We start from the raw sequence: 16,107 nt of genomic DNA, 5'->3' as shown, positions 1-16,107 counted from the left end.
ATTTTCTTCGTGTAGGATCGAATTGTTATTGTCGACGACCTTACAGCTATTTATTCAAATGATTGAACATTTACTCGTAAAACTAGATATCCTAGTGCATTATTGTCTTTATGATAGTTCATAAACATGTGATTTTGTTCTTCACCCAAACACAATCCCACAATTACGAAGGTTTTAAAAGTGTTACTTATGATTTTATTGATGTCCCCTGTCATAAGCGCCCCCTGTATACGAAAAAAATTTGTAAGAACGTTCCTCACAAAAGAGATACTCCCACTTTTTATGACTGGTATTTATTACAAATTCGGCTCAAGTTCACTGAATTCCTCTAATGCCAGTAAGTTAATTCGAAGAGAAGTTCACTGAATTCCTCTAATGCCAGTAAGTTAATTCCAAGAGTCAACACTTGGTTGGCCAAGCGGTTAAAGTGTTGACATATAAAGGTCCCTGGAGGTTCGGGGTTCCATCTCCGGAGAAGGTTTCTTAACCTAGATACGGGCAGGGATATACTCGGGTCGACTAATGTTGGTTTTGGGTGTAAACTCCTCTCTGAACTCAGATGTTCCGTTCTGCTGCCACTCTTCTTCTTCGTTTCAGAACACAAAACCCTAAATTTTCCCCCTTTCTAATCAAAACCCTAACTTTTCGACCACTTCAAACCCTAACTACCAAGCTTAACAAATCCAAAATCAATGACAAAAACGAAACTGAAACTAGAGGAGGAGTCTCAAATGACGATTACTTCGCTGCAATTCACCACATTTCTAACCTCGTTCGCCGTGATTTCTACTTCGAAAGAACCTTACAAAAGATGCAAATCAATGTCACGTCGGAGTTAGTGTACAGAGTTCTCCGTAGTTGCAGTAAATCTGGAATTGAATCATTCAGGTTTTTCAATTGGGCTAGAAATCAACCTAGATATGAACCAACAACTATGGAGTACGAAGAACTGATCAAAACCCTAGGTAAGACTCGAAACTGGGAAACTATGTGGAAAGTTGCTGAACAAATGAAAAAACAAGAATTTTGTCTTACACCTGAAACATTTTCTATGATAATTGAATCATATGGTGGAAATGGTCTTGTTGATCGAGCTGTCGAAGTTTTTAATCGAATGAAGAATTTTAATTGTTCTCAAACAACTGAAGTTTATAATTCATTGCTTTTTGCTTTATGTGAAGTTAAGAATTTTCAAGGAGCTTATGCTTTAATTAGGAGAATGGTTAGAAAAGGTGGTGTTCCTGATAAAAAGACTTATTCAATTCTTGTTAATGGTTGGTGTTCAGCTGGAAAACTTAAAGAAGCTCAGGATTTTTTAGAGGAAATGAGTAGAAAAGGGTTTAATCCACCTGTTCGAGGTCGTGATCTTTTAATTGATGGGTTGCTTAATGCTGGTTATCTTGAATCTGCTAAAGGGTTAGTAAGAAAAATGACTAAAGAAGGATATTTACCTGATATAACTACTTTTAATGCTTTATTAGATGCTATTTGTAATTCGGGTGAGATTGAATTCTCTGTCGATCTTCTTCGTGATGTTTGTAAATTAGGGCTTTCTCCTGATATTTCGACTTATAAGATTATGATTCCTGCTGTTTCAAAGTTGGGTAAAATGGATGAAGCATTTAGGCTTCTACATTGTTCGATTGAGGATGGACATAAGCCGTTCCCGAGTTTGTATGCTCCAATTCTTAAAGCACTTTGTAGGAATGGTCAATTCGATGATGCATTTAGTTTTTTTAGTGATATGAAAGTTCAAGGGCATCCACCTAACAGACCTGTTTATACCATGTTGATAAAGATGTGCGTTCGCGGAGGGAGATTTGTCGAGGCTGCAAATTATTTGGTGGAGATGACGGAGGTAAACTTGGCACCTAGGACTCAGAATTTTGATATGGTTACTGATGGGTTGAAGAATTGTGGAAAGCATGATTTGGCAAAGAGGATAGAGGAATTGGAGATATCCCTTCGTGGTGCTTGAGAATTGAGAAAGAAATATCTGTCTCAAGAAAATGTCTAGGTACAGCGATTCCATCATCTTGGCTCGACTGGATTTGAAAGCTACTTACGACAGGTTGGTTAATTCTGCGCATTTCGCTTTTTCTCTTGATATTTGCCATATGCTCTCATTCTGCATATATATTGCGGACACAAGATTGCCATATCTAACTACCTGAATCCAAGATTAATTTTACATGAAAGTCTTTTTAATGATTGGACCTTTTTCCTTCATTTCATTATTAGTACCGAAATATTTTTAAGTTCTAAAGGTTTTATCTAATTCAATCTATATTTTTTAGCTTTACTAGGGTTGAGAAATTTGCTCTGTTCGATAAAAGTGTTGATATAGTTGAACTGCGCTAGGTTAAACTGTTCGACCCTGGGGGTTGTTTTCGGGTCAACTTGTATTTTTCATGGTCGTAGGGAAGTGCAGAGTAATTCTCTGCATGTTGAGAAGTAAGAAGTTTCAGTTTTCGCCCCACTCACCAGTTCTCTTCCCTTAAATTTATGTATATATTAAGTGAATTAGGGATTTAACATATAAGAAATGAATTTGTAAGCAACCGTCTCTATTCTGTACCATTCCCCAATCGAATTAAGGAATCCTTATAATCAACAATAAAGTATAAACCCTAATCCTGGATTAGAATGTTATGTAAGAAACTAAGAACCTTGAATGATTCAAAAAAAAATGTAAGAACCCTTGAAGAACTGGAGCAGAAAAGAAAGGGGGTTGAAAAGAAAATGAAAGTCGTTGGAGAGAATACGGAAGGAGTCATCCGATATTCGGATGTTAATTTTACGTTGGTTATGAACCTCCATTATTATTCGTAAAAGACGAGTCCACTATATTTTGGTTAGGGTTTGGGTTTCACTCTTGGGGGTCTCATTTTAATTATGTAGGGGGGAAGTCTATATTTTGGTTTATACTATTTTGTACAAACTCTTCCCATCCTCTATAATGCTCGTTCTTATTACTTTCGTTATGACCCTTTCCGAAAGCATAAAATGTTTTCCACATACCTTTGAAATGAGGAAGCTACAATCTACATAAAAATTACAGCGACGTTCTCGAAAATATGAAAATGAAGAGAACTGTTGGGAGTACTATAGCAATAAATAGGGGAATATGCCTTTTCTTTTCTCTCCTGCAGATAAATCACACATATCTCTTTATGATACAATGCTCTAACCGACTCCAGTTTAGTTCTCATTGCAGGTCGAGACATATCTCAGGAGCTGCACTTGCTCGATTCCATTTAGTGGATAAGTTACAGTCTGAAGTCATGGGTATGCTTTAGTAGCTTGGCACCTCTAAAGTGTTCAGTGGTATATGTCCAAGTGCTGTTTATAAACCTAGATTTAACGCCATGGCACATGTGGCTTACTGGTTTTGTTTGGTGAATATTTTCCGGAAACTGTGGAAGTGCTTCTGGTCTAGATGACAAACACTTCGAAAGGCTATAGTTGTTTCTAACTTATGCTTGAAGTTGTTATAGTGCAGTCTTATCTTATTTGGTAAGAGTTCTCCAGCATTCGCCTTAAGTTGAATAACAATACTTATGTTATGGATCACTATAGAGTTTCTCCTCGAAAATTTTGTATTTCCAGATTTAGTTGTAATTGTGTTAATTTGAAATTTCTTTGATCAATTGAGGACAAGCACATTAAGGCCTCGTTGATATTTATGCTATCTCTAACTCATTAAAAGTTTTGACTCGAGATCTGAATTGACTAGGGTCCAAACAAAATGTAAATCTAAGTTAAGAAGTCATTGTCAGGAATACACGCCTATTCAATCCTTGACTATGTAATAAGTCTGATTGAGATAATGACAACCTAGCGAACTGAAACATCTTAGTAGCCAGAGGAAAAGAAAGCAAAAGCAATTCCCGTAGGAAAAACGAAACACCAAATAAACTAAAAAGAATATTAATAAATTTAATCATCAAAGTTATCTTCCTATTATACATTATTCCCTTTCTCTCTCTATTTCCATATAATCACAACTAAAATTCTAACTAAACTTTCGAATAAGAACAGTCGTTTAACTAGTCTCAAAATTAGTGCTAATCTTTCTTCGCTTCCGTGTGGAAATGCAGGATAACAACCTTCCACAAAGAGAGAATAAATTCTTTTTCGCCTTTCTCTGCTCCGTACACTTTTTCCTCTCGCCAGCACGGTTACTACCACTACGACCACGGCTATCACTTCCACGGCCACCATTAATGCTTCTTTTATTTTTTTGAAATACTTTCTCGAGACACTTTCTTGTCATCTCAGGAACAGTTTCTTTCTTTATTGTAAATGTGTAACTTCTCAAATATCTTTGTCTACTAAAAAATCTTCTCATCTGAACACTCCTATGCACGTCACCACCGCCACCACCACAAGGACTGCCGCTACTCAACTCTACATCAGATTCCGGCCACTTGTATAAGTTAACATACGTTGGTCTCACTGGCAAAACACAATTTGAGATATCATCAGAACCCATCTTTCTTTCTGCTGAAATTAAATTGTGAGCATGTGTTTAAATAAGAAGACAAAGCTAGGATTTTTAGAAACTAACAAATCCTAAATAGAGGATAAGTCGGAGTTGAGGGGGAAAGTACTTTTTAGAAACTCACAAATCCAAAACAGAGGATAAATCGGAGGTTGACCAGATGGAACTAACCCTAGTTGAATTCAACAAATCAAGGCAAAACATGAAGTATCCAAGTAATTTAGGTTTATCTCTGAAAGAAGCCATCAGGCAGAGGACTTCTGGCGCAATAAAATCATTCTGAGAGATTAAAAAAAAAAGCAAGAAAGGAATTAAACAAGATTCATTTATTCATCTTTTTCTTCTTTCAATCAAAGAAACAATCCAAATTAGGTTTAAACACAATATATGTAAGAGAACCAATATCTTGGTCCTCACAAATGGTGAGAACAGAACTACTGGTATTACCTGTAATGTAACCAACCAACAACAAGTTCTGTAGTTTGTACAACAAGCACCAACCAACCCATATTAGCTATTAGAACAAAAAACTGAGAATGATACACACATTTTTTATTCGTTTTTTTTTTCGATTTTTACCACTTTAAATGTTGCAGCTATCGTACCCCGAAAACCACGGAAACGCCTCCGATGGTTTTGACAATTCTTTAGTATCTTCTTCCGAAGTGTATAACGATTCGAACTCTCCTCTCCATTGATCACCACCAGCATTATTTTTGCAATCTTCTTGATCATATTTGGCGGTATCCGTGTCATTTTCGACAGGTCTTTGTGCTTCCTTTGGTAGACGATCGTCTGCTAGAAATTGGTTCAAAGTAGAAATTTCCTTTTTGTGTTTGTTCTTCAACTTGTCGATTTGTTTGTATGCTTTCTCTGCTTCTTCCTCTGCCTCTATGGCTCTCTTCTGCAAGATGTTAAACCATGTTTTTATTCAGTGGATGATTTTAATGGACTAATGATAATCAAGCAAGAAGTCCAAATTCTAATAAAGTAAGAACCCTAAATTCTAATCAAGCAAGGAAAAATGATACTATACATAAGCGAACTGAAACAACTGATCGACAATCATAGCCTTCTATTCCGAAGGCGTGCCATGCATAGCTTTCTACCGGACTCGGAGTGGAATAATGTAGAATTTTTTGTAATGGCGCCCATCACTAAGGTGACTGATAATTTTTGGTCATGGCACACCGATAGGTGTCCTCTGAAATTAGAACGTAAAATAGAAAATCGTAGAGAAAAAACAAGTCTCAAGTCAAGGTAGTGTGCATGGTAGTATATATCAGTGTATTGTATAAACAGAAGAAATCAGCGAGCATGATTCTTAATCGATACGGAATACTAACCTGGGAAATAAATGCAGCTTCTTCTGCTTCTTTAAGTCGGACAAGTAGTTCACCAGCAGCCTGTACAGCCTCAGCTGTATCTCTAAGCTGAGCCTCTAGCCCCTTCTTCTCGTCCATTAAGTATCGCTTTTCTTTTTCTTTTTCCACTTTTAGTGCTGAAATTTCAGCAGCGAGAGAATTAATGAACTTAGATTCCGCACCCCTTACTCCAGCTTTGGCTGCTGCTTTTTTAACATCTTCTATTCCTTCTTGCATCTTCCGCTGCCTTGCAAGCATAGCGAGATGCTTCTCCTGAAGGTCAGCGTACTGCTCAAGAATCCGTGCATGTCCCTGCATTGCCATCTGCATTGCTTCCTTAAGCTCTTCTGAACATTTTTTCTCAGAGTCGAGTTCCGCCTTCTGCTTCTCAGCAAGAGAGCGTGTTTCCTCAAGTTCAATCCTCAATTCTTCAGAAAGAGAAATCCAGTGACTTTCTTTCTCGACCCAATGACGCCTCTCCTCTTCAATTCTATCCTCAAAGCTCTGTTCATACTTCTCTTCAGCACTTTGCCTAATTGACTCGGGAACTTCACATAATGACTCGGGAATTGCACACAATGATGCCGATTTAGGCTCTGAAGTATGTGTGAGTTTTAAAGGACTTCCACGAGCAGATAAGAATGGAGAAGAAGAGTCTACATAATAGTGCAATTGGCTTCTTAGATCCTGAATCTCTTCCAGCAACACATCCCTCTCCCCCATATCAAAAAAGTTTTTGTAATTATCCAGCTCATCTTGAACTCTTTTCAGTTCAATTTGTGTCCTCAATGTGTCAGGATGATTTTCGTATTTATCTTTCAAAAGCTGCATAAAAATAAATCAATTAGGGGATAGCAGCAAAGACATGTATAACAGTAAAAGGACTTCAGTTTATAGACCAGTTATGCAAGTAAAAATAAATATATCTCATACCATATGCTCATTCTTAAGTGATACGAATTCGTCCTCCATGAACTCTTCAGTGGGTAAAACACCATCCATGAGACTCTCCAGACGAACAATTTTTTCTTCCCTTGTCTGTTCTATTATAGCATTGCATTCCCTCTCATGTTTATATTGCTGGACCTACACAAGCAAAGCAAGAAAAGTAAGAAAAATCACCCAGAGATATGTTTCGCGACTTCACCCTCCAAATTAGCTGAAGTCTTGAAAAAAAATACAACAAGACTAACCAGACGATTTAGTTGAGTAATTTCAGCAGTTTGCTTGGCACAGAACTCTTCTAATGCCATTTCTCTTCTTATTGCTCCTGCTAAGACCTTTTCGACTGCCTATAGGATTGTAAGAGACTCATTATTAAATGCAACAACATAACCAGCTAACATATGTTCTTAGTCACTTTAGACATACCTTTGGGACTTGATTCTTGGATCTCTCAGCAGATGGAGATACTTCAACAGGTACTAACTGCAGGTTTGAGTTGTCATTGTCCTCTTCAACATCAAATAGATGACTTTTCTTCTTGCAATTACTACATAGATGATCTGTCTCATCTTCTAAATGTTCCTCTTGATCTTGAGCAAGAGTTTGAACTCCCACATCAACCTTGTCAACTGGCAAAAGGTGCTTCAATTCTAAAGGTTTAACCGAGAATCTAAAAGGAGAGTGTTTGAAAGCCGAGCTATTTCGATGGCTATCAATTATCTGAATACCACGATGGAGACTTACTGCCAGGTTATCAGTCTTACTTGATTGATGAGAAAGAGCATTTAAGGAGCTAAGTTTTAAGGGTTGCTCAACAGATAAATGCAGCTCATCTGTACTTAATTGTTTCCCCTCTACTAAATTTTTTTGGGAAGCCAATAACTTTGATGATGTCCTAAGACTTTTCCTGCTGCTATTTACTCTTGGCGAGACACTCAATGGTGGACTATGCACTGAGGACGCCTTGATAGATGCTATCCTAAGGTCAGAGTGAAGAGTAGAACGTGTGAGAGAATCACGTGGGAGAGATTTATTTGCTGAACCTCCTTCAACTAATTCAGAAGGTTTCTCCCCTGCAGACTCGCATTCTGACTTTCCATCTGACTCTAGTGGGTGCGGTTCAAGATTAACATCAGCTACCTCAGAACTCTGATCAACAGAACATGTACTTCCCGATGGATCATTAGGTTGGTGACCTCTTACATCATTGAAGCTGGAAGTTGGCTTGCTTATGTTCTCACTGCCAACAATCCTTTCACTGATGTTCTTTTCTACTTGATCACAGAGCCTCTCAACTGCTTCTTCGTCGATTTCCATCTCCTCATCACTATCATTTTCAATATGCGCTAGTGTCATAGGTCGGTTGAGACTCATTTTCAAGATATTCAAGCTTCTACGAGCATTCCAACTTGTTGTATGACTTCCATTAGCTTCTGATGAGTTATTTCCATTGGCTTTCATTCGAAGAAGTTCATCCTGGTCATATAACAAACATGAATCACTTTTTTACTCAGTTGAAATTAATCACCTACAAGCGGGACGGGGGAAAGTAGATTGCAGTGTAGTACCTTTAGCTGACGAATCACTTCTCGTAAGACATTCACATCATCTTGCATTACTTCATTCACAATTGCCTTGTTCTTAATGGCTTTTGCCCGCTTTGCAAATCTCAGGGTACTGAAAGTTTCGCTCTTACAGCTGCATTATTTTTATCCTCGTCAATTTCCTATTAAAAGATAATGAAACTTTCTACAGCAAATTAGATTCTAAAGGTTACCTTTGGGCAGGAGAAATAGCACAAATCATCGCTAGTCTTGCATTGCCACCAAGAGATTCCTGTAGTAAGAATGTCAGCCTCGAATCCCTATACGGGATATGCCTCTGTTTTCCTGATTGGGAAACTTCTGCTAAAATATTTATCAAGTTTCTGCAAAACCCAAAATGAGTATCAGTCAGCAGTCTCTTCACCTTCTAAGTTCTTGAAACATTTGCAGAGCTATTAGCTATTCAATTTAGCCAACAATGAGGGGCCTAAATCACTTACAAGCTAAATTGCACTCCAACTTTTGGAATTGAAACCAAGAAAAAAAATTATGAATTTGATTAAGGATCGAGCAAGACAATCATACCCAAGCTGTGAGAGGGATCGGTTAATATTCCCTGCTTCTTTCAAACGTTCTCCTGCAGCCCCTGAAAGCTTCTGTCTTTCCGATCCCGCAAGATCAACGAGATTTATTCTGCTCGTCTTGAAACTGCTTAAACTGTCTGCCGTACTCTATGTAGGGACAATTTATTTTGATTAGAAGTGCAAGAGTTTATAAGATATGCTAGAGGCCAATAATTTCAACTTTACTGGTTAAACTTTGTCATAAATTACACATTTGATAAGATATCCTTTGAAAATGATACACTAACACCCTTCTCCAATGTAACTAATCAATTGGTAGTCGAAAAACAAATCTTAGAATGAATACAGACTATAAATTTACCTTACATCGTGACTCAACAACACAAGTAAAGACACTATGTGAACGAGAACTCTCTGAGTTTATACTTGTTGCACCAGTCCTCCTATTTGATAATCCCTGTATCATTATGCAAAGGAGTGTAAATAACTCGACAGGAAATCCACCAGAGGATAATGTAAAAAATTTATTAATCTGTTCGCACCTTTATCAAGAGCAGCCTCACATCTTTCATTGAAGATACATCTTCCTCTGTAAGATGCTCAACGTATACACCAGACTTTACATCTTCTCTTATCTAAAAGAGCAAATAAAATATAAGCTAAAGAGACTGAAATCAAGCAAGGAAGGATTAGTAAAGTAAGCATATTGTAATTTTACCTGGAGATTCCTTTGGCTTGGGTCTAACAGGTCAGTGATTTGTTCATTGTAAATCTGTTAAAGGAAAACGTTAATTGTCAGGAAAATAGAACTCAGTTTGATACTGAAAATACGAACAGCAGTCCAGCTCTATACCTCAAGAAAAGAACATCGGCATTGGTATTTGAGTTGCTCGTCAGAATGTTTAACTTCCTCCTGCAAAAGGAAAAGTATGAGGTATCAAGCGCTAGCAGTTCAACGTCAAATATATTTTAGTAGGTTTGAGTGAAACAGCGGAACTAAAATTCACCTCTTTCATGCGTGAAAATAGTTTCTCAAATACACGGGGTGTTAAACCTTGTTGGTTGCTAGATGCATTTTCTTCCAACAAGGCGTTGGATGGTCCCCACATAGTGTAAGTCTTTCCACTCCCCGTCTGATAGAATTAAGCAAGTTAGAATTCAACCTCATTTCATGCAAAGAAAGAAAAATATGAATTAATACAATGAACACAATCGTTTCTACTGCCGAAATTACCTGCCCGTATGCAAATATCGAACTATTGAAACCTGCCAGACAATTTTCCACAAGGGGAGCGCCTACTAGTTGGAATATGTCATGCTGGAAGAAATGAAAGTGAAGTTACAATTAGAAGCATAGAACAAAACAGTAGACCTTCTTGAAAAAACTAATTATCTAACATTTAGAGGCAATTGGTATTTCATCAGGTCCATATAGGAAGGGACTAGATTTGGGGAGGCCATCAAGCAATGTATAGAAAACGTATTTCGGTAAGCTCCTCCATATCTACTAAAGGGAAGGAAGGTGGAAGTATTCTTACTTGAGATGACCCTGTATCAGCAACAGAGTCAAATGTGAAGGTCTGCCCATGGATTGACAAAGATTCAGCTGAATCTTTCTGTACAATCATGTCTCCTTCTTCTTCGTCCGCATTTGGAGGACGTAATCTTACTATGACCTGCATCAATCAAGAAACCTCAAAGATTTTAAAACCCAAATACCCAAATCATAATCTCATAGCAATTGATTACAAGATTAATTTTTTAGTCAAAAGTTAAGTTCAGATGAGAGAAAGAATAGCACAAATCAGATAAATGCTTTAGTTTTTCAAACGATCAAAAAGAAAAAGGGAAGTAAGTAGAGAGCAGGGAAGAAATAGAGGGATAAAAACCTAATTTCAATTTCACTAATCAGAGGCATAAAAACCCTAAACATCAGGTACCATCAGAACCCATTATACCAAATCAAGAAAAATAATCCAATCCACCATTTCACACAAATTTCTACATAGAAAGATCGACAATCTTGATTTAGGGTTTTTGAAAATTTACCTGAACGCCAGTATCGCAAGATCCAGGAAGGCTATTTTCAGGAACAGTTTCCATAAAAAGTTTCCTTTTAAGGGGATTAGAGTTTGAAGATGGTGGTCTAGGAGGAAGAGGACTTTTAATCTTTCCGGCGGAAGAAAGTGTTTTAGCCACCACTGACGGCGACGAAGGGTATTCGGGAAATCCATCAGGAGGAGGAGCGTTTTCCTTTGAAGACTTTTGTTTTCGCAATGATCTTTGTTTAGGGTTTGGAGATGAAACGTGTTCGATTGTGTTGTTGTATTCTCTGAGGATTCCACCTTTAGGTTGCATATAGTTCTTCATCTTCTGAAGAATTTTAGAGAGAGAAAGAGGGAATTTAGAGAGAGAGAGAGAGAACCTTGAAAGTGAAATCTTTTGGTTATAGTGAGAGAGAAAACAGACAGTGAGAAAGAAAGTGGAGAGAGAGAGAAAGAGAAAAATAGAGCCGTTAGAAAGAGGGGTGGATACCTACAATTTGAAATTAATAAAAACGAAAATACCATAGATCAAATGCGCCACGTGGCGGAATTAAAGAACATTAGCAGAAGCTCAAGAAATTTGAATTTCTCATAGGAGTGTTAAAAGGGCTTCCTATTTGTGTTAAAGGCGGCCATTCCCTTCACTCTTTAACATTGGGAGATTTTAAAAGGCCTCCTCGTTTTTGTTAAAAGGCCTCCCCATGGGTTCGTTGACTTAGTAAAAGACCTTTGACTTAGCTTGGTTAAAGGGCCCCCCTCTTTGAATGGGTGAAAAAAAAACCCCTTTAAAGGTGTATTTCACCCACATTTTCTCTCTTCCATCTCATTTTCTCTCTCTCCCACATCATTTGACCACGCCACATCATCATCTTCTCCGGCAGGGTCGCCGGCCGGCCAAATTTCCAGCCGGCGACCTTCAAATTTTTTTTTTTAATTCTCTCTAAAAACAGAATTTTTTTTTTAAACTCTCTCTCTCTCTACAGATCTAAAGAGAAAGAGAGAGAGAGAGCAGATCTATGTCTGTTCACAGACCTCCAATGGGTCTGCAAACAGATCCATTGAAGGTCTGCGAACAGACCTTTTGAAGGTCTGTTCGCAGACCTTCAATGGATCTGCTCTCTCTAGATCTGTAGAGAGAGAGAGAGTTTAAAAAAAAAATTTGTTTTGAGAGAAGAGAGAGAATTAAAAAAAAAAATTTTGAAGGTCGCCGGCCGAAAATTTGGCCGGCCGGCGACCCTGCCGGAGAAGATGATGATGTGGCGTGGTCAACATCACCGGTCTTGGGTTAAGTTTGACCTAACGGCGTTAACTTTGCCGTTAGGTCAAATATTGATGAAGGAGGTGCTCTTTTGTAGAGGGGGCCTTATAACCAAATGGGTTATAATGAGGGGCGCTTTTAGCGGGGAGGTCTTTTAACAAAAACGGGGGGGGGGGGGGCTTTTAAAATTTCCCTTTAACATTTGCCGTGAGAATATTACTTTAACACAGTCAACAATCTTTGACTGGAGTGGTTACTAAGTTAGTTTCCACCGTCTAGGTCACGAGTTCGAGATACAGAGTCATTCCCCTTAAAATATGCTGACATTTCAAAAAGAACACCTTAACACTTCCGAGAGGCGCTTTTAACACGTCCCTTATAGGGGTGGCGAACTATGAGTATGATTTGGAGGGTCTGACTCCCAACTCATACAACTGAAATTGGAGCGGTCCATGTACCTAATGGTCCTAACAGGCTCGTCCAACCCTGCACAAGCAAATAAATGGTCTAAACTCGGACTTCGTGTTTTGTACAGAGCTTAGCTCGAGTAGTTCAATTTGTTCAGACACCTAGATATACTAGCGTAACGTGCTATGCATAAAGTTTAGGCCCGACACTTCCAATGTTAAAAGTGCCTCAATTTGTTAAATCCGTGGGATTCCCAATTCGCAGTGATTATATATATGATGATAAGTAGAATACGAAAAGAAGACTTTTTTTGCACAATGGACCCAAAGAGTCATATATCATATTATATACACCAGGAATATATAATATGAAGGTACATCATCAAGTGAATAAACACTCCCGCTACCCTCACTTAAGACATCCTCAACCTTAAAAACCCTTTAAGGTCATTTTATGTTTCTACCTTTACGTTATTTTTGTATTAATTGTAGGGTTACGTATGTATCTAATACACTATCTAGGGTTTTTGCGGAATCTCAAACATCTATATGTTAACACTAAACATCCAGGATCGATATTTACATGACTAATCAATGAACTAGAATGGAAAAAAGATTACCTTAATCGCTTTCTCACGAACAAAATTCCGACTAGATTCGGAAGATCAAGAACTCCAACTGTAGTTCATCTACTTGAGACACCGAGTGTATGACTTGAATTCCCTCCTTCGAGTCAGCTTGGACCTTTTTGAAGGTTGAGATGAAGAACACTTTCTTCTTGACTAGATAACCGAGAAAACTCTTTTTTCTCTTTCTTGCTTTTTCTCTCTTGAAAAGCTCTCTTAACTTTGCTCTTGATTGCATACATAATTATGTCTAATGAGGTCTATTTATAGGGAACATGGTGTAGGAGTTTGTCCCAAACTAGGTTTCCTAAAATATCTCACTTAAGACATATCCTTAGAAGTCCCCACACAAAATAAAATTAGGGCTTATGGTGTGGCCGACCACTATAGCCAATTATGGGCTTTGTGGCCGGCCCACTTAAGGGTCTAGCCGGCCATGTGCTGGCCAGCCCCTTTCCAAGGTCAGCCATCACATGGCCGACCCCTTTATGGGCACTCCCGGGCTCCCTTTTAGCCCGGGTTTATGTATACTTGTCCGGACTCTTCCGAAAACTAAATAATGGATCCAATCCACTTATTTGCCACTTTATATCTAGTCAATCTCTCTCCGTTCAAACCATCACTCTTATGTGTAACCCTTGTAGGATCCGGTCTATGTTAGCCGCGGATCACTGAAGTCATCCGACGATCGTAGTTGACTTCTAGCTAAGCATTACGACCCCTAATTCGACCGGACTAATGATCTTTCGTATATGGTCATTATGATCCTATTCGCCAAATCGTACGCATTGCCATCTTGGTCAAAGGACATTCCCTTAGAAGGATACCATTCCTTCGGACCGAGGGAATATATTCTTCATTAATTACATGGATAAATTACGTGACAAATTGCTTCCACTAGGATTTGATCCCATAACCTCATGGCACGACTCTTCTAATTCTGAGAATATGGGATTGTCTCCGACCAAATTGACATTTGTTTCTTTAATGCCTGAGATCTCCCCAATCTTTAACGGCTCTGCCCCGCAAAACGCGGGATCTCCACTATATTTGAAAATAATGAGAGATCTTTGATAATTAGTGAGCGATGGACACAAAAATTAACCAAGATTGCCAAATTACTAGACGATTTAGAAAAAAATTGACTTTTCCCCATCATTTGCCTAAAGAACCAAAAAGCAAATAAGATCTTCTAAATTGACTAAAACAATATCTAAGTTCTATATGATTTCTAAGATCATGGGTTTTCATCCTAATCCTCCAACTTAATGGTATTACTAAATTGGGTGTCTTAAAACTTAATAAATAGGAGACTCCTTGCAACTTCACAACACACCCAAAATTCTCTAGAGATAATTCTCTTGAAGTTGTCAAATATTTAGATTAGAGTGATGGTGTTAAATCATAGGGAGACTCTAATTGTGAGATGGGGAGAGAGCTACCTATTGTCTACAACACCAATTCTACCTAATTGTAAGTTCCTTGATTTCTTTTTTCTTTTCTTTTTTTCAATTTCTTGTTTGTCAATGACAAGAAATGTTTAAAATTTATTTAAAGGGTGGCTGTGGATAATTTCATGTTCATTGTCTATTATTTTTTTATTGTTGGGTTTTAATCGCTAAACTGTATTCTTTTCTTTTTCGGTTGTTGGGTATTCTATATTTTGATATCATTTTTCTCCCAAAAAAAGTCGTTTAGGATCTCGAAAAGAAGGAGTCTTTTTTAACATCCCAGTCTCAAGTATTGATTGTTGAGTTATCAAAATCATTTTTAGGTTATCTTTTTCCCTATGGGCTCTTTTTTTTGCTTTTATAGTGTATTTCCTCGGTCCGACTCAAATAGGATATGTTCCAAACCTCTATAAGTCTTGCGTGTCACTGCGAGTGGTTATTATTTACGTTTTTCGTTTACGTTTGTGCAAGTAGTTAGTTTCATTACTTCCAATCTCCTGTGTGTTGTGAATACGATTAAGATATTCTCAAATGGATTGGTTGGTTATGGTAATTGGGAAGTAAAAGTCCTTTTTATATTTACCATTCTTAACCATTCTGGTTACCGAATATTTTTATCTTATGATCAACAACACAAAAGGAACAAATAATGAAGCAATAAACTAATATAGTTTTGCTATTTGCACAAATTAAATAAATAGTAAAGCTTAAATATAATCACTTACAATGACACGCAAGATTTATGGAGGCTTTCAGAGAACGTTCTACCTTCTTTGGTTCAGACCAAGTCAATCCTTGTGTAACTTATTGTACACCCTCTGCATTCTTTCTTTTTACACGCCAATTTCTTTAGTCTAGGGTACATATTGGTCTCTGAACTTTGAGATCTTATCAAACTGTTTGCATTAAAACATATTATTTTCATTACTGCGTAAGATCTTTCCAATTTAGGATGGCTCTGCTCAGGAAAACACCTGTCTCCACTATATCTCAAATTAGTGATAAATCTTCACTTTTGGACTAAAATGAATATGCTCCCAGACCAAATATGGTTGACCGAAGTCTTTATATTCCAGAGATTTTTCTTTATTCCCCAAAGTCAGCGGCCTAGTTTCGCTTTAGTGTTTTTGTCTTCTCACATTTTTTTTGACCTTATTATGCGAGCTTTCATTTGGGCCATTAGGCCAAGGAATACCGAGCACAAAAAGATTGAGCAATATACGAGGTGGGTTGCACACAAGCTAATACTATGTAGTTAGCGAAATGGAGATGGAGATGGCTAGAGCGTGGCATGTACGGATCCAGCATTGGAAAAAAGAGATGGGCATAGAACAATAATGTGGATGGGAAATTGTAGATCGCTTGCCCAACTTTAACCA

At 37.8% G+C, this 16,107-nt stretch overlaps 2 protein-coding genes across 4 annotated transcripts; one reads left to right on the top strand and one right to left on the bottom strand.

The window, feature by feature from the left end:
* Positions 1–408: 408 nt before the first annotated feature.
* LOC147559926 (Pentatricopeptide repeat (PPR) superfamily protein) lies at positions 409–3,573 on the top strand. 3 transcript variants are annotated; one of them, XM_086661885.1, is made up of 2 exons: positions 409–2,071; positions 3,218–3,573. In XM_086661885.1, the coding sequence occupies exon 1, from the start codon at positions 560–562 to the stop codon at positions 1,976–1,978; it is 1,419 nt and encodes a 472-aa protein (XP_086518011.1). In that variant the 5' UTR covers positions 409–559; the 3' UTR covers positions 1,979–2,071; positions 3,218–3,573. The 3 variants fall into 3 exon arrangements, with proteins under 3 accessions (XP_086518011.1, XP_086518010.1, XP_086518009.1); XM_086661884.1 differs by having other exon boundaries at positions 450–2,071; positions 3,206–3,501; XM_086661883.1 differs by having other exon boundaries at positions 506–2,071; positions 3,201–3,573.
* Positions 3,574–4,817: 1,244 nt separating this feature from the next.
* On the bottom strand, positions 4,818–11,511 carry LOC147559925 (kinesin-like protein KIN-12B). The gene is made up of 16 exons (XM_086661882.1): positions 10,991–11,511; positions 10,480–10,617; positions 10,176–10,259; positions 9,949–10,074; positions 9,795–9,854; positions 9,660–9,713; positions 9,484–9,576; positions 9,303–9,398; positions 8,943–9,088; positions 8,591–8,740; positions 8,382–8,511; positions 7,240–8,289; positions 7,062–7,160; positions 6,802–6,954; positions 5,851–6,693; positions 4,818–5,408 (listed from the first exon to the last, which is right to left on the bottom strand). Exons 1-16 carry the CDS (start codon positions 11,309–11,311, stop codon positions 5,088–5,090), a joined length of 3,864 nt encoding a protein of 1,287 aa, XP_086518008.1. The 5' UTR covers positions 11,312–11,511; the 3' UTR covers positions 4,818–5,087.
* Positions 11,512–16,107: the final 4,596 nt, after the last annotated feature.

Source organism: Eschscholzia californica, unplaced genomic scaffold (assembly GCF_041429995.1).
Source record: "Eschscholzia californica isolate CP2 unplaced genomic scaffold, dmEscCali1.0.p SCAF_2, whole genome shotgun sequence".
Classification (NCBI taxonomy): Eukaryota; Viridiplantae; Streptophyta; class Magnoliopsida; order Ranunculales; family Papaveraceae; genus Eschscholzia; species Eschscholzia californica.
The sequence above is the reverse complement of the archived record's forward strand: the minus strand, read 5'-3'. Positions and strand labels throughout refer to the sequence as shown.

Coding starts and splice junctions, on each gene's coding strand:
- LOC147559926 (XM_086661885.1), top strand. CDS start 560: ATGTTCCGTTCTGCTGCCACTCTTCTTCTTCGTTTCAGAACACAAAAC.
- LOC147559925 (XM_086661882.1), bottom strand. CDS start 11,311: ATGAAGAACTATATGCAACCTAAAGGTGGAATCCTCAGAGAATACAAC. Junction 8,741..8,942: donor CGATCCCTCTCACAGCTTGG/GTATGATTGTCT, acceptor TGGGTTTTGCAG/AAACTTGATAAATATTTTAG. Junction 7,161..7,239: donor CCAAGAATCAAGTCCCAAAG/GTATGTCTAAAG, acceptor ACAATCCTATAG/GCAGTCGAAAAGGTCTTAGC.